At 42.6% G+C, this 18,853-nt stretch overlaps 1 protein-coding gene across 2 annotated transcripts in view; it reads left to right on the top strand.

Moving 5' to 3' along the window:
- NKAIN4 (sodium/potassium transporting ATPase interacting 4) overlaps positions 1 to 18,853 on the top strand; it is a 63,360-nt gene that overhangs the window by 15,804 nt on the left and 28,703 nt on the right. For both annotated transcript variants that reach the window (XM_088482990.1, XM_088482981.1), the window contains exons 2-3: positions 16,002 to 16,139; positions 18,614 to 18,694. In XM_088482990.1, the coding sequence (XP_088339116.1) occupies positions 16,002 to 16,139; positions 18,614 to 18,694 (219 nt within the window). The remainder of the gene's footprint in view (positions 1 to 16,001; positions 16,140 to 18,613; positions 18,695 to 18,853) is intronic.

Genomic DNA, 18,853 nt, shown 5'->3' with positions numbered 1-18,853 from the left:
CTTGCAGGGACAGAGCTTGAGATAAAGCTCTGTCCCTGCGGATCCCATCCGCACTCTAGTCGCGGTATTTTCGGAAAAAATACCGCGACTAAGAGCCCGCGCATGCGCCGACCGAGCACCGCTACTACCCCCCCACCGACGCTAAGCCCCGCCCCCAGTGCTAAGCCCCGCCCCCCGCGATCACGGACCCCCGCGACCCCCCCTCCCCCCCCGCGACCCCCCCTCCCTTCATTACACTTACCTGCATCCTCCTGGCCTCCAGTGGTCTTTTCCGGGCTTCCCGATCAGGTGATCTCCCATACTGCACTGGGGCCCGATCACCTGATGACCGGGCCCCAGTGCACTGTGGGAGACCAGCTGACCGGAGAGGAGCCATCACCGGAGGCCCGATCACCGGTCCCTGGATTCAGGTAAGTGAAAAAAAAAATGTTTAATTTTTTTTTTCTTTTTTTTACAGCAATCAGCTTACGGTCTACTTAGACCACATAGCTGATTACTGGTACCGGCTCCCGCCTCTGCTCTCCCCGTTAGAGCAGAGTGGGAGCCCGGTAACCGGGGGAGACCCTGGATAACGCCACCTCCAGGTGGCGTTATTATCACAGGGCTTCCCCCGGTATTTTTTTACAATTTATTTTTAGTAACTTGCACACAGATCACATTTCCCATTACAATTATGGGAAATGCGATCTGCTTTACTAAAAATAAGTGATACTGGGGGTTGGAGTAGAATTTTACTAATTCTACTCCAATTGCCCTGTAATAACTACAGGTGAAACTAAAATAATGTGAAAAGGGTGTGAAAACACCCTTTTTCACTTTATTTTAGTAAAAATAATGTTAATAAATAGAGCCCCTAGACTCTTCAGGGAGACAGTGAGATTGCTACTATTTCAGGGAGTCTCACTGACAATGAGGGAGAGTTGGCAGGTATGTTATACACTCATGACTTACTACTATTGCAGTTACTACAAAATTTTCTGCTCTGCTATGAGTAACAATGACAAATACAAAATGTCTGTGTCCAGAGGTTTCAATAATTCCTAACAATGAAATGGAGCTTTTTTCGGTACATGCCAGATGTTCTTCTGTGATCTGTGTTTCTTGGTAACACTATTGAAAGTCACATGAAGGGTTCACTGCAAGTTGCTTATAACCACCTGTATTTGGACAGCACAGGTTCAAATTCCTGTGACGTTCCATATCAAACAGGACTGCATTTGACATGCGGTATGGAACACTAGTACTTACGATCAGGGAGGTCAGTGGAGGACACCACATTGACCTCAATGTGTTTGATTTGCGTTGAAATAAAAAAAAAATGGAGAAGGTAATGTCAAACAAATTACATTGCAAATGTAACATTCCTGAATGCAAAGGTGAATAGAAGTGATTGTGGTAACAATGGAACCCACTGGAAAATGGGTTCCAATACCCCCCTTGTTTAGGTTTGTTGTACTAGCATTTAGTAAGTGGATGCTTCTTGATGCCAGTGGGTAAGAGGCCTTTTAGCGTATTCCATAAGGAATACTGATTCATGGTCTGGTGTTTTTTTTTTCTAGTGGGCTTTGTGACGTGTCACATTCTGTAAACTATAGCACTTAAAACAAAGGCCAAAGGTGGAATGATACCATGGACAGTGGGTGACCTTTAATGGAATGAATACATCTTGGTATATGAAGGAGGCATTATAAAAAAGCAAACAGCTTTTAACAGCTCAATAATCATTATTGTGTACCATAATCAATATTAGATCCTTTCATTTATTAAAACAGGGCAAAACGTGTGTCTAATAACAGTGAGAATAATAGAACGTTTCAGACCATGAAACTTAGACTGCACAGAACTGTTTAACTAAGAAGCAGCTATTTGTGTAACAGCAGGAGATCTGTGTGAGACAGCAGGAATAACAGTTTCCAAAATATCTCATTCTGACCTAGCAATGGCTGCACTGCCAGATGGTCTTATATTATATGGACTGTGACTTGTCTCATTTAATTTTGACAAATTAGGACCATTTCCAATTGCTGCTGAAACAAGGCTCTGGAAGTGCACAACAGCATCAGTAGGCTTTTGTGTCTATGTCTAAGGATTATGGGAGCTTGACTAGTCTACAGACAGTTATTGCCTGCCACAGTTTATCAGTTTAGATATCATCCCCGTCTGTACTACTTCCATTCTCCATCACACACCAGGGAAGAGCTGTGTAAAATTATTTACTTTAATGATGTCTGGGATTTGAGTCAGAATTGTACCAATGTAAAGTCATATACAATTTTCCATATTGCCCCGATTCTTCCTTACCCTTTCTTTATATTTAAGAATCACTTCTATATCAAGGTGGTTTTTCAGAAAATTATGCAGAAACTACAGTTTCTGAACAAGTTCTTCGCTCTATCTGTTCATTGAGCACTGCCGCTCGGTGGTGCTAACTTAGTATCCAACTCTCTGCGAGTAACAGTGGTGGATACTAAAACATTTGGAGCAATTCAACATTGTACTAATGCAGGGACAGCTGGTCCGAAAACCAGCTGTCTCCACGATCTCTAACACTGATTTTTTGGTAGGATCCATTTTTACAACCCAAACCTCCTTCCGGGTTGTGGGGGTCTGGGAATCAACTCCATCTGAAAATGGCGCAGGTTCCCGCTGTCAAGTTCTGAAAATGTTGTATTTCCAGAGCGTGATGAATTTATCTGGTCTGAACTAAAAGTTAAGGAGGAGATATCCATAATATTCATGAACGTGCAGACATGGTAGGCAGGGGAGGCAGTAAGAGCTCAGCCTCACCTCTGATAGCTTAGACACTGCCTGGACCTGGGGTCTGGGCCATGAAGAAGCCAATAAAATGCAGAAAAATAGCTAATGGAGGCATGCCTCACTGAGGGGGCGTTCCTTGAGCTCTGATGGACACCTCTGACTATCAGTGACCAGTCCAGGAAGTACTCAGGCATCGGAGTTCAGCAGCAGCACTGAGGAGGGAAGAAAATTGGAATATGCAGACAGAAAAAACACACAATTCAGAAAAAGGTGAGGATGTTCCGCTGCTAGGGGGAGATCTGTGTGTGTGGGGGAAATCTTTTGTGCTAGGGGTGATATTCTGTTCTAGTGGAAGATACAGTCAGGTGCATAAATATTGGGACATTGACACAATTTTCATATTTTGGCCTCTATTCACCACCACAATGGCTTTGAAATGAAACAAACAAAATGTGCTTTAACTGCAGACTTTCAGATTTAATTTGAGGGTAATTGCATCCAAATCAGGTGAACGGTGTAGGAATTACAACGGTTTCTATATGTGCCTCCCACTTTTTAAGGGGCCAAAAGTAATGGGACAAACTAAACAATCCTAAATCTAACTTTTACTTTTTAATACTTTGTTGCAAATCCTTTGCAGGTAATTCCAGCCTGAAGCCTGGAACGCATAGACATCACCGGACGCTGGGTTTCATCCCTGGTGATGCTGTGCCAGGCCTCTACTGCAAATGTCTTCAGTTCCTGCTTGTTCTTGGGGCATTTTCCCTTCAGTTTTGTCTTCATCAAGTGAAATGAATGCTCAACCGGATTCAGGTCAGGGGATGGACTTGGCCATTGCATAACATTCCACTTTTTAGCCTTAAAAAACTCTTTGGTTGCTTTTGCAGTATGCTTCGGGTCATTGTCCATCTGCACTGTGAAGCACCGTCCAATGAGTTCTGAAGCATTTGACTGAATATGAGCATATAATATTGCCCGAAACACTTCAGAATTCATTCTGCTGCTTTTGTCAGCAGTCACATCATCAATCATCAATAAATACAAGGGAACCAGTTCCATTGGCAGCCATACATGCCCACACCATGACACTACCACCACCATGCTTCACTGATGAGGTGGTGATGTCTATGCGTTCCAGACTTCAGGCTGTAATTACCTGCAAAGGATTTGCAACAAAGTATTAAAAAGTGAAAGTTAGATTTAGGATTGTTTAGTTTGTCCCATTACTTTTGGCCCCATAAAAAGTGGGAGGCACATATAGAAACCATTGTAATTCCTACACCGTTCACCTGATTTGGATGTAATTACCCTCAAATTAAATCTGAAAGTCTGCAGTTAAAGCACATCTTCTTTGTTTCATTTCAAAGCCATTGTGGTGGTGAATAGAGGCCAAAATATGAAAATTCTGTCAATGTCCCAATATTTATGCACCTGACTGTATGTGTGAGTGGGATCTGTGTGAGGGGGGAGATCTGTGCAAGTAGAGCAGGTTCATATATGTGTGTGTAAATCTGGCTGTGATAGTAGCCAGTGCCTCCCCATCCATTGACCCCACCGCACGTCCCCTGATAATACTTAATTTCTACAAAAGTAGGTGGAAATTAAAATTTTTACCTACTTTTTTAGAAATTAAGGGATAATGAATAGATCCCTAAGTATTATAGCTATGTGCTAATAGCCTACTGCAGGCTAACTATCGTTGCAAATTGCAGACCCCAATTTTATCAATGGTGACTACAGTTTGACCACTGTGTGCAGATGTGTCCTTACACATCTTGCCTAAATAGGCCACTTAGCGCGACTTGCCTGGCTTGAGTGAGCCACCTGATCCTGTGCAACTCTGCTAGCGCCGGGCATCTTTTATTTTGCCGAAAACGTGTCTAAGTCCCATGACTAGGACGCACCAGCAGACTGTATACGAAGTGCTACATTGTAGCACTTCGTATACAGATTTAGAGACTCAGGGCCTGATTCAGCAAGGATCGCAGTTAATAAGCACGTAACCGGCTAAATGTTGCATTCTGTGCATGCATGTGCAACCGCAGTGCGCGTGTGTGCGAACTGGCCAGTGACTACGGAGACCCATCGCAGAGTGATTGACAGAAGTGCCGTTTGTGGGGGGTGGTCGGCGAAACGCAGGCGCGCCAGTGCGTTTCAACGCCGTTGCAGGGGCGTATATAAATTATCCACTGCGATGCCGTACGCAGCCTGAGGACTCATAGCGTGCGATGAAGTTAGCAATTCCTGAGTAAGGTCTGACCTTGTGCAAGTGTGCGTGAGGCTGCGATGGTACTCGACTGTACCGATGGTTTTGCAGTCTTGCTAAACATTAAGGATGTGTGTAAGGTAAAGTGGGCGTTCTTATGTATTGCTGCGACGGCATAGCGATCGCAATGGATTAGCATACTATAACAGGTGAACTGCGTGCGTAATCGCAGCTGCGATCGCAATTGTGATCTGTAGTGAATCAGACCCTCAGTCGCACACAGATATAAATGTTGCATGTCAAATTAATAGCACAACATGCTGGGGCATCCTACTTGCATCACATTGCAACTTAGATGCATTTTCAGCTAGGGGTTTTTTGATGCGACTGCAGTGAAGATGTGTAAGGACACATCTGTACCTACCAAAGCTTTTTGGAGTTTGGACCCGTTGGTTTACACTTTAGATGGTGTAATCCGCTTTATGCTTATGGAGGCATTCTATCAGGATAGGGATTTTACGATCCCTCTCCTACAGTCTCCGTCCTGTGTTGAACACTGACTCTGTCTGTCAATGTGAAAGACTCTTCTGATGTGCCAGGAATGTAACTCGCAGGGATAGCGTTTATCGCTACCGCTGTCCCTGCGAGTTGACTTTTGTCATAGTGGGGATGTTTTAATTCAAAATTAAAAAATCTGTTGCGATATTGACTTAATAATAGCAGCGATTATTAATACATAGGCCCCTATATAAGAAATGAATTCTCCCATGATATTTACTAACCTGGTATCCACTCTCATTGTTTTCTCATCACTGAGCCAATCTCTTGTACATTTAAATGGAAGTTAGAATATAAAAGGTCTATGTAACTGTCAAGAAAAATATGTGCAGAGTTCATATACATTGATAGAACTTGTTAAAATACTTGATTTGGAGTGGAGGAGACTATTGCTTGTACTATGGAGATCAGGAATATAAAGTAAAGTTAGGATCTCAACACTTAGGACCTGATTCAGACCTGATTCAGACCCGGTCCCAGAGCGCATGCGCACAACGACGGGCACTCCGTCGCTCTGGGTCTCGCAACAAAGGGGGCGTGCTGTCGATGTTGAGTGACAGCACGCCCCCTTTGGTGGGCAGGCCGGGGGAGTGGCTGCCCAAACGGAGACATTCCCATGTGAACGCCTCCGTTTGGGGGCGGCCCCACTGACATCACGAGTGATGTCAGTGGGAGAGATTTCGGCTCTGTTAGAGCCGAAATCTCTCTGGGGCTTGCGGCAACGAGACCCTACCACAAGGGTCTCGTCGCAAGCCCGATGGTCGCGATGGTCTTGACCATCGTGACCATCTTCCAGGCGGCCGTTCTAAAAAAAAAATAGCCCGGCCCTGATTCAGAGCGAGCGCTGTCAGAGCGTCCGGCTCTGAATCAGGGCCTTAACTCATACCTGCCAATGATCCTGACATGAAAGGAGCTTAGGAAAAGATGAATGTTGTTTGCCAAGATCAGGGGGTGGTTTCATGTGTTCTGATTTTTCGTTCAGGAATGTTGTGTAATATGCTAAATCCAAAAAGGAAAAATTTTCAGGTATGAACTATATAAGTAAAACAGAATTATCTTGACATTCAATTGAAGTTCTGTTGAAAAGTATTACTTTCTCAAACGCTCTTTACAATTTACTAAAATCCTATTCACATTCAAATGTGCACTAATCCATAGGTAATCCCTACATGTACCAACGTATCCCTCATGACGCTGTTGCAATCTCGGTGGCGATAGGAGAAGGCCACAAAACAATTGTTTTATTTATTTAAATATAGTTTTTTTTCCCTAAAACTAATCACTAAGGAGCCTATTCATCATTCCTTAATTTATACAAAAGTGGATGAAAATTAAAATTTTCCCCTACTTTTGTAAATTCATTAAGCATGTAACACAGGAGATATCACAGATATCTCCTGGTTACAATTCTCCTCCGATAATTTCCGCAGTCCCCATACTTTAGTACTTTAGAAATTATGCAATTCATCAAGTTGAGAAAAGGCATTTTTTCAGAACTTGTGTTACATTCTGCCAGTCCCCGTAAGTTTCACAAGCTGCTGTTCTGTCCTTCATTACACTGCTCAGTCCCGCATACGATATTGTGTTATTGGCCGTGCAGCAGGCCAATTACAAGACATCGCATGCGACCCACGGGAACGCGCAATTAGGCATATACACTGCATAGTATGCCAGCTTTGTTGTTCTGTTTTGCCTGGAAACTAAAAAATTAGGCAGATATTGTGGCAAGTGTGGTCCCAGCCTTAGCATTGCAGATTAATAAATAGACCTGTAATTCACAGATTTTCATATATATTAATATCAAATTGATTCTTTAGTTAATCTTAACATTATTACGATGTCTTAAGAGCTAAGAGCCTGATTCAGATTTGTATGCAAACCCAGTGGTTTACGCATACATGCCTACCCTCCCGATTTTCACGGGAGGCTCCCGATTTTTCGGGCAACCCCACGCACCCCGGAAGGGTAGGCACTTCTCCCGCATTCTGCTCACTTCCTAGTGAAGTGGGCAGAATGGGGAGAATTTCCACGGCAATCGCGGGTCCCTGTGTAGGGGGCGAGGCTTAATGACGAGATTCTCCATGAATTGCATCATTCAGCCACACCTCCTATTTAAATTTAAGCCAATCGCTGCAATTTGCCACAAAAGGACGTGGCTTAATTATGCAGTCCGTCAGGCCCGCCCCCATCACAGCCCACCTGCTTCTCCTCCCCAGGCTTCTCCCGGGGAGGAGAAGAAAAAGGTAGGCAAGTATGGGTTTACGTACTAATCTGATGTTCTAGGATCTGCGCATGTGCAGAATGGGTCCAGCGTGATGCTCGCATTTCCCCCTTAGCCCAGCTTGATTCACATGGTGCAGCGTTTGAGGGGCAGGGAAGAGGACTGATCTACAAAATGGGATTATGTTGCCCCTGCTTTGTAGGCATGCCGAGTCCAGGGTCTGCGTCGTTGGACGTTGCGACATTGCAAACAAGTTGTGACACAGCTGCATGCAGGATGCGTCTATTTCAGGCACCTCCTGTATCATTTGCCTTTTAGTTGGACGGTATTGGTTCCCTGCGCTGTGCAATTCCATCCACATCAAATTCAGGCCCTAAGATCCTTGTTAAACAATGTCATTGTCAAACAGAAGTAGAAGAAACTTACCGCATCTGTAGGCAGTGCTGCGCATGCGCTGGTTTTACAGAAGTAACAGCGCATGCGCAGCACTGTTTCCAGACACGATAAGGTAGTGTAGAGAGGGAAAAGTATCTATTTCCCGAAAAGCTGTCATCGCAAAAATGACAGCTTTTCGGAATAGATACTTATGGAGAGGTGGAATGATGAATTCCACCTATAATTAGCTAGAACTCCATGAGAGTTCTAAAGCTAATTATCTCCAGAGAATTTTTACGTTTAATGAATAGGCCCCTTTATCACTTACTGTGGTTTCTTACTCCTTTCTAAGTATCCATCCCCAGTAGTCATACATCACTGTGAAGCTGCTATGGCACACATAAGTTTCTCTGACTTCCCTGGAATGTATGTAAAAAAAAAATATATATATATATCAGTGTAAAAATGATTAGTTGGTGCTAGCATTTAAGAATGTTAGGTAAAGAATAGTGAAACTGTCCAGAGCTGAATTACTGGCAACACAGGTATGGGCTCTTTTTCTACAGTACAGAAAAGCTCTATTTCTGGCAAAACATGTGACAATAATGTCTACTAGTATTATGTAGAAATAAAATGCATCTAAGCACTAACAATGCTGTAATTGTCAGTAAATAACTAAATCTATGAGAAATCAATATTCTAAACTGAAGATGTACTAAGCCTTGGAGAGTGACAAAGCGGAGAGAGACAAAAGGCCCGATTCAGCACTGATCGCAAGTCTGCAATCGCACGCACCCGCTCGCTGTTAAAATCTGCAAATGAATGCGATCAAAGCACTATACCAAGACTCCCACCACTGTATAAAGCCGCCCATTCCCATTACATACATCAGCAAGTCAGCAAAAACATCGGTAACATCGGACCCATACGCACAGTTGTGGTTGAGCTGACCCTGACTCACAAACTGCGAAACTTCCTGTCGCCATCTAGACCTCTGGCTGTGTATGCCATCACAGGGGCTTAACTATGCACCCAGCTGTAATGGCGTTCAAACGGACAGACACGCTTGCGTTCCTTCGACCACCCCCCCTCTCCACACCCAAACGGTGCTTCCAGTCAATTATTTCTTTGTGCCACTGCGTGTCCTCTGTGTTCGCATACCCGATCGCAGTGCCCGGCTTGCGCACGCGCACTGTAGTGCATACGCATGCGCAGAACACAAACATTGACCGATTGCATGCATCCGCAGCCTTGCGATCCAACCTGAATCAGACCCTAAGTACCAGCCAATCACCTCCTAACTGCCATGTTATAGGATGCGTTTGAAAAATGACAGGAGTTGATTGGTTGGTACTTTATCTCTCTCCACTTTATCACTTTCCAAGTCTTAGTACATCTGCCCCTAAGGGACCTATTTATCAACGATTTTTATCATACGCAACAAGTGATAAAACTCGTTGCATATGATAAATGGTTTCTCCAGTCATTTTCAAACAGGTGACAGTTAGGAACTGATTGGCTGGAGCAACATTATGAAATGCAACGAGTTTTATCACTCGTTGCGTATAATAAAACTTGTTGATAAACAGGCCCCTAATTTCCTGTGAAATAGTGAAGTTACCTGACAGAAGAGTGATGCCATTAGTTCCTAGTGAATGGATTGGCTACTAGCATCAGTCTTGTGGCCGGTTCATGAAGTAAGTGAGAGCAAAGGGTAAAAATAGGTACTGTTAAGGGAGGTGAGGCTAAATCACATCACATAGAGGACAGGAAAACACCTTTACATTTCTGCGTACAACAGGAGAGTACCACCAGGGGTGCTTAGGGGAGGATGGAACGGATTCTGATTACGGATAAACCTAACCCTCCCCCCTTAAGCAGTAATGACCCCGACTGGCCAGCGATACAGTAAAGCTGGCCACACACTAGACCAACTTACATCCAACCAGCCAACTTGTTGATTTGTTGGAATGAAAATCTGGTAAGGTATGGGAGTAAATGATGATCAGCTATTTGCTCATAAATGCCAGAAAACAGATGAAAATGGTCGTTCAGACAAGTTTGTTAAATGTTTGATCTAAACTATTTGTTCAAACAACAGTTTTGGTCCATTTTCCAGCATTTGGGAGCAAATTACTGATTGCATTCCTTACCAGATTTTCATTCCAACCAATCAACAAGTTGGCTGGTTGGATGTAAGTTGGTCTAGTGTGTGGCCGGCTTAAGTCTATGTTTACTTCTGGCTGCTAGTGTCACCACCGGGGCCTGAGCTGCCTCAGTGATTTGTTTTTTTATAAATAGAGTTAGACCAGAAAAAATATTATCTTTCACTGCTATGAGCGGCAATACATAATAGGGCTTTTTGGGGAAGTAACCACTAATAGACTTTATATAGAAAATGCTACATTTTACTGCACCTCAAAACCTGATGCCTTAGAAAGCTGCCTGAAGTTGCCTCATTATAGATAAAGGGACTGATTCAGAGGTGTACGCAGTGTCAATGCTGCACGCTAGATGCCAATGTATTCAGTCTGCACATGCGTCCGAGTCATGCACCCCCGATTGCTGCCTGCTGTGGCATTAGCATAAAGTCTCGCTGCGGCAAAAGACAGAATCACGGCTGTGGCATTAGCATAAAGTCTTGCTGCGGCAATAGACAGAGTCACAGCTGCAAAGCGTGCACCTCTGAATCAGGCCCAAAGCCTTGATTGCCATATGAATTGTCCCCTAAACATATGCATTAAGTATTAACAATTTAATTAAGTATGTTTTATACTTACAGGGCCTGTTTTGTATCATTGCCCTGGAGTTGTAGTTTTGTCTGCTCTCTTAGGGGCATATTTATCAAATAATATTTGTGGCATATCGGGTGTTTTCGGTGGTTACCCGCAAATATTAAGGATCCCTCCAATGTAGGTTTCTATGGGAGCTGCTAAAATGTCAGATTTACCAGGCTCCTTAATACGAACCATGATAGAGTTTGGCCTTGGCAGAAAACACCATCTGAAGATGACGTTAGTCCATATTTTCCGACTTTGCTGACCCCAGGTCGGCACAGAGGTGGCGTGGTGGCCACAATGATGGACTGTACCGGGTGTGTGGTGGAACAATTGCCCACTTTTCCGGGCAAGCTGGGAGCACCACCCGATTTCCCGGACGTTTCGGGAGCGTAGGCAAGTATGCGTTAGCCGCTGTTGCCTATGGACTACACTCTGCAGAATTACAGGGAGACGTTTCCTCAGGAACCTGTCCCAGCAATGGCTGCAACACATACGTGGTCAGCAGACCGCTTCTGCGCAGAACGGCCAGAGTTCCCAAGGGAGAAGTGAAATTATTGCTTTTGCATTCATTTCACTTCTTACACATAGCAGGGATGGACTTCTTTTGGAGCCCGTGGCCCTGCGGTTGATTAATAGTACATCTGGGCAATCTATAATATAAAAAATATAATTTTGCAGTCTAAAACCCAGTAATTCGTAAATATGTCCCTTATTACTCCTACACCTGCAGGAAATGGGTTTCAGTTCTGTTGCTTTAGCTCTGATCAAAAATGTTTGTATGTATTGGATTGTGGAATAAAAAAAGTAAATGATCACCAATACAGCACTAATAAGTTTAATTTTCCACCTGGATACAAATGTTCTCATTTGCAGATGCAAAGCCTTATATAATAGGATTTATACAGATCTATGCCTGGGCAAGCAGGGGGAGGTTGAATAAGAGGAGGGTTTACACAGGTATCTCACACATTGCTAGAAGATCTCCATATAACTAGATTAATGAGCTTTGAAGGCGTCTTTGATGTTGATCCCTTGTATCACATGCTGTTCCACCTGTTCATCCCTGGGCATTGCAAACTTTGGCGTTATTGAGATGACTACGAACACGGTTACCCAGCTTTAAGATTTACAAGGCAGTCAAATTTCTGTATTTAATGAAAAGGCAAAATAAAACTGGTTTATGAATGCAGTGCAAGTGGAAAACAAGCAGATACAGCACACTAATAATGCTAGCCACCTTTGAAGACATTTTTATTGATACATTGCTATTGGCAAGGTCATTTTAGTAGGGGGACAAAAAGCCAATCCTGTCTGAGTCCCATCATTAGTATTTCCTAGCTCTGAAAACCACTATGTCAGCCTTATGGCTTCGGAATATGAGAGGGGAGATTTTGTTTGTTCAAGCAAAGTGCCTGACCAATATTATGAGTACATTACCAGACACTTCCATCTTGGGCTACAGCAGTCCTAACCTTCACTCAGCTATTCCACCTCTCTAGAGGTGCCACATGAGACTGAGATGTATTCCTTTCTACTGTGCATGGGCAGTATGAAAAACATGCACTTTATAGGGAAAAAAATACAAAATACATTTACGTCCAAATCTGCATGATACCCTGTATGCACCTGTTTTGACATGATGACTGTAATTGGCCATAATTTCTACCGCATTGGATGCATGGAACTAAACTTGTATATTCACCTGTAATCTGAATTGTATGCATCTCTATGGCTGGACCACCCCTCCGTATGCTAGTATGTTTTAGTCATCATCACTATCAGTGCGCACTTGCACATGCCCTATCCTTGTTGCAGAAGATTAATCTGAAAACAGTCGTAATTGTATGTAAGCACAACACTCCATAGCGCGTGATTTCATCGATACGCTCTCATTGAACTTTGCTTACGTGAGAACACCCACTTACTGTCCAGTTATGCCCCTTTAGCTGCAAGCATTTGGTTCTCACAGAGGGAGTACCAAATTTGGGAGCCTCCCACAACATCCTATGGGAGTAGTGCAGGCATGTTATGGGTATGTTGCTGAAAGCAGTTGTGAACTACTCACATACTCAGATGGGGAAACAGCACCTGCCACAGGGCTTGTGTAAGTTTTGATGGTGTGACCAATGGTGCATCTAAAGATGCATCAAGTGGTATTTCAGCTTCTCCAGATGCTGCAAGTGAGCATCTCAGTCCTTGCACATGCAGACGCACGGCTGTACACTTTGTAGCAGGATTAGCATAAAGTCACAGACGCAAGACCGGCAAAAAACACAGATACAGACTCTGCAGCATCTGTATCTGTTCATTATATTCATTATAAGACATAACAGATGTTACCAATTTAAAACCTAGTTTAATTTGTGACTTTAATAAACAAAATGGTTGCTTCCTGCAGCCTTGATTCCGTGTTGTTTCCATGGAAATATTAAACAGTTCCAATGCATATTGAAAGTAGTGTTTTATGGGCCTGATTCAGCAGAGGACGGATTTGCAAAGGTTCTGAGTGGATGAACGCGTTTGGAGCTCTGTTCTTCTTGCCTCATGAACTATACACTTTATCCGGATAAGCATTTGATTTTTAATTATTTTTAATCCTATTTATTGTTCAGTGGTGTTATGAATTGAATGTTTTAATGTATAGTGGCTATACATTTTTTAAATATATTGATCACCCTTAAGTTATTGTGTTCTATAAAAATCATTGATATTGCATTGAATATTGCACTTTTTGTGTATATATACTAAGTGACTACCCATTAGGGGACAGTTGTTACTATCTAGACATAAATTGTATATTTTTACCTTAAATTATTGTGTTTCACACTTATTTATTGATATTTTATCTGGTATTACACTTTTACACACACATATATATTGTGTGCACATGTCCTTGTTTTGTTTTTTAAAAACACGCTAGTCGCTGCAACCAGTTACACACACAAGTGTATATAAGTACTGTATATATAATTAATAACCTACATGAACAAGTTATAAGTGGTACTATTGGTATATAACAACCTTTTCTACAGACCCTTGTTCTGTATTGTAATAGCTCCTGGTGCCCTCGTTGCTTTCAGTAGCCTTAGCTAATACATAATAGGGCTGAGTGGTTGTCAGCGATTGGGGAAGGTTTACAGGTGTGGCTAGAAAATTGCAGGCGCGTCGGGACGTTTTCTGGGCGTGCCCTAGTGAGCCTCTGCAAATTCGTACGTAGTTGGAGAGGTAAGATGCTCATTCTGAGAGCATAGTTTTCGCTTTTGTACATAAGCGGCAGATGTGAGACGCCAGAGGTGGGTGTCTCTGTGCACAAGACAGCGGCTAAGTCATTAGCATATTTTCACAAGTCCGCTGCGTACAAAATTGCAGCAGCGATGGGAATTGCGTGCATCTCTGAGTCAGGCCCTAAGACTGAAAGACTGATGTATTATAAACAGCCTCAAGAACACAGCAAAAGGTTAATTGTATTTTTATCCCCTAAGAGCACTCCAATATTTGCTTTCGTGCAATAAGGTGGGAGCATGACATTCCTTACATTTATTTACATATACTGTTTTATGCCGTGACATGAAATAATTTAGCAGGCCGATGTGGTATACAGTATGCATTGCTTTGTAAGCATCTTCCTTCCCCTGGAGGAATGTGTAGGTTATGTGTGAGGTCTTATTGCTCTGAGACTGTATTGATCATGCAGTGCCCCTTTCCTTTTGACCTGTCAGTCAGTGCATGACCATTGCGTGGAGAGGTGAGTTCCTCTGAATACTGCCCTTTTCTCAGTACTGTAAATGTAACCTTATTGGCAGGGTCAGAAACATGATCTTTGTTACGCTGTGACATTCTTCTCTCCTGCAGAGATGCTTGGGTAACCAGAACCTGGACTCTGTTTTTATTATTATTTTTATTACATTTTAAAAATATATTACATACCATAAGCAAGTCACAAGCTTTGGGCTTTAAAATGACTTTACCAGGAAATCTGATACAAAGTTAAATTAATATCCACAAAACTAGACAAAACCTTAATGCAGAGGTTCCCAAACTCGGTCCTCAAGGTACCCTAATAGTCCAGGTTTTAAGGATATCCATGTTTGGGCACAGGTGATTTCATTAGTACATTTTATTTAATCAATTGTGTTAGATCATGGATATCCTTAAAACCTGGACTGTTAGGATGCCTTGAAAACCGAGTTTGAGAACCACTGCCTAAATGTGATGAAAAGTATTATGCCATTCTGAACACATACTTGCCTAATTGCCATGGTAAAGGCTGTTAAGTTATAAATAAATATGCTACAGGATGGTAATTTTATTAACTCAGAAAATTGGTGTTTTCCTACTTTACATTCATGCCAAACTTCTGTTGTCCCATCACTCAGCAAGGGGTTAAATGCTGCATTGACTTAGAGGCATCCATCACATATGACCTTTGGTTACATTCAAGGGATCCTGGGAAATGAATCAGAAATTGCAGGACCCCAAGGAATGTTGCTATGGCAACCCCAGCAGGAGATAAACCAATTAAAACAAACACAGTGAAGCTGCAGGTATGGTCTGCATATAAAGAAAATCTTGTAGGTACAGGGCATTCTCCTTCACCTACATTACCCAGCAATATCATTTATATGCAAATCAGGTGTGTAGCAAGCGCTGGCAGTGCCAGCCTTTCTTCTCCTCATTGTAATGACCCTGGAGGGATTTTGCAGAATATGAGGTGTGATAATGGAGTGGCGAATTCTGCTTGTATTAGGCGCAATGGCACCAAGACAGGATGATAGATCTGTCACAAGAAAAGTGGACATAGACATCCATCATGTGCGATGAAAGGGCCTGATCGAAAGGGTACACAAGCTATGGCTGCCTAGCTCCCATGAGCATTGCTGTGCAGGATGTGATCGGTGTACACACTGGCCACTGGCTCCGAGTGCTGAGCAAGGGTAAACTTTATAATAATATATGCCCCCAGGCTCTAAAGGCATACAATTTAACATGCATAGTGCTTTGAGGTTGTCGCTGTTCATTTTTTACTTTCTACACCCCTCCTCCATTTGTTGCACTGATTCCTCACTTGTTTCCTAATGGTTTTCTGTTGTTTGTCTTTCTGCAGATAGCAGCATTAGAGCGACAAGTCTTCGACTTCCTGGGATATCAATGGGCTCCAATTTTAGCCAATTTTCTGCACATTATTGCTATCATATTAGGCCTTTTTGGGACCCTACAGTACAGACCTCGTTATGTTATTGCTGTAAGTATCCACCACTACTGCTAATTGGCATTCCTTATTTTGAGCATAGATTGCATCTCCTTGGTCACACCATAATGAACAATACATTTGCTTCTTTGCTCTGTTTGTTTTGCATGTCCACTGTGCCTCGTGCTCTGCACCTTCAGTGTGTGGAGGCTGATAAATGAAAACCCCATTGAATGTATCTGATAGCCACCTGCAAACTGTGCTAAAATTAAGGCCTTTTGCAAGGTGAATATATTCAGCAACCCTTTTGGAAAATTCAGAATACTGAATGTGTTCGTCACACATCTCATTTTAATGTTTCTCACACTGAGCAAAATGTAGTTTTTGCGGCTTAATCACATTACGGAGTGTGCTACTCCTTTATTAACTACACATAATCATAAGCAGAATACATGCCCTGTTTGAACATTCTCATGCAGTACCCCCTCCAACAAAATCTAATCACAGAGGTTGAGTATGGGTTTATTTTATACAAGTAAATAACCAGCAGCTTTTACAGATAGAGCAAATTTCCGTAGCCTGCTTTAATCTTGACAAATCCTTCCACAGTACCAACCATATTAAATCTGCAATGGCATTTAGTGTGGATTGGCGCATGGTCAGTTGACTGTGTATTATTCATTGGTTTTGCAAAAGCAATGAATCACACTATACTGTTTAGCAAACCAGTGCTCAAGTATCGGAACAAATGCTATGAAGAGGTTTCACTCCTGTTTATAAGGAAGATCCATTGTGTTACAATCACTGGCTTCATCTCCGTCCTCTTAAGCTGGGTACATACCTAACAGATATAGCTGCAGACTGAGTGATCTGCAGATATATCTGCAGATGATGGTTGTTCATACTCACTGAGCAACCATCATCTTCCATCTGTCAGTGGGTCCTGCTGGCTGGGTATCGCTGGCTCTGTCGCACAGCCAACGCGATATGTCTGTGAAGTGAATTACGTAATTCACAGACATATCGCTGGTACACACTGGCCGACGGGCATACAAGATATTGGCTGATCAATTGATCGGCCGATATATCTGCCAGTGTGTACCAGCATTAGTTATTACCTTTTAGGTCCCTTTAAAAGTCTTCCAAATTGGACTTGCTCAATAGAAATAAATCTTGTCTAACTGGACATGGCTGGAAAGCCCATCACTCCTTTGATGCAAATGCCTATCACGAACTACGTGGATGCAGTCTATGGCACAGCCCATTAAATTTACCTTAACAGTCTTAATACACAGGGGCAAATTTATTGACAGAATATATCAGCACAGACAGTGTAATGGTTAGCGTTACTGCCTCAAATCACTGAGGTCGTGGGTTCAATTCCCACCATGACCCTAACTGTGTGGAGTTTGTATATTCTCCCTGTGCTACAAACATAAACTACAGTATATAACTTGTAGGACTTACCTAGAATTGTGCCTAATACCAGTGTGCATATATATTACAAGACTCCATGCTTTTAAACCAATAAGGTAGGGGTGCTAATCCAGACTGAGGGCGTCTCCTTTCCCTCAGGTGTGCAATGAAGCACATTACATGGAGTATATGGGAAAGATTCCTGGACTGCACACCCTGTATATATATATATATATGATGGGAGGTGATACCTGATAAGACTAATTGCAGGCACAAAAACAGACAAATCTCAGGTACACAACTCCAAATTATTGATAATATAGAAATGCAATAACATTTTGCAATCAATAGAGGTTTTTTGCATAATCTTGCCCAAGGTTATGGGCCTACCCACCATATCCAGGTATCCTCTTTAGGGCAGGTCCCTAACATGCTAGGATTCAAATCCAGAGTGCAGGACCCCCCAAACTGGCCCAGCTAAGCTGCCCCAGGGCATCGCCATAGTAAGAAAAGTGCAGTGTAAAAGAAATAGTTAAGAGCAGCCACAGCTGCATATAAAGAATGTTGCACTACAGTATATAACTTGTTCCTGGGCAGTGACTGGGAGATGGCTATTTAGAAGCACGTAAATGGTATGTCTTATGGGCATGTTATGGGAGTTGAAGTGGTAGTGCACACAGATGCTTAAACACTCACATTGGAGGCCATACTCAGGTGGAACATCTGCACCTCCCCTAGGGGTAGTGCGGTCTCAGCAGCGCCTCTGTGTGTACACACCTTGTAATGCATGTGCTGTATGAGTTTTTAGTGATTTTCATGCAACTGCAGTACCAAAACATGGCTCGACATCAGCATTGCCTGCAGCTCCGAATCAGGCACAAAGACCAAATGCTGTATTACAGAGAGCTGAAACCTTCTGTGCATATGTGTCATTAGCCTCAGTAAATGTTTAACATGGTGTGAATGTCTGGTATTTATGATGACTTTGAAGAAGAAAGATAATTATTATATTCATTTATTTATCATTGTACATTAAGAACACATTTCAGAAATTCAGTTTTATAATGATACCTAGATCATAGGACATAACGGCTTCTTTCTCTTTCTGCCAGTATGCAATATGGGCTTCGGTGTGGGTGACCTGGAATGTTTTCCTTATATGCTTCTACCTGGAAGTGGGTGATTTGTCTAAGGTAAGATTTAGTCTCATGCACTCATTTATTAAGTACCTTACAGGGACAAATATATTTTCTACACAGCAGTGTTCTGGTTACTGGGCCAGATCTTACCAAATTCCATTGTTATTTTATGTCATATGAAATTGGAAACCCTTGATGTGCTGTGATGGTTGT

The sequence above is a fragment of the Taudactylus pleione genome, unplaced genomic scaffold, assembly GCF_031769625.1.
Source record: "Taudactylus pleione unplaced genomic scaffold, aTauple2 ptg000018l, whole genome shotgun sequence".
Taxonomy (NCBI): domain Eukaryota; kingdom Metazoa; phylum Chordata; class Amphibia; order Anura; family Myobatrachidae; genus Taudactylus; species Taudactylus pleione.
This window is presented reverse-complemented; position numbering and strand designations above follow the sequence as displayed.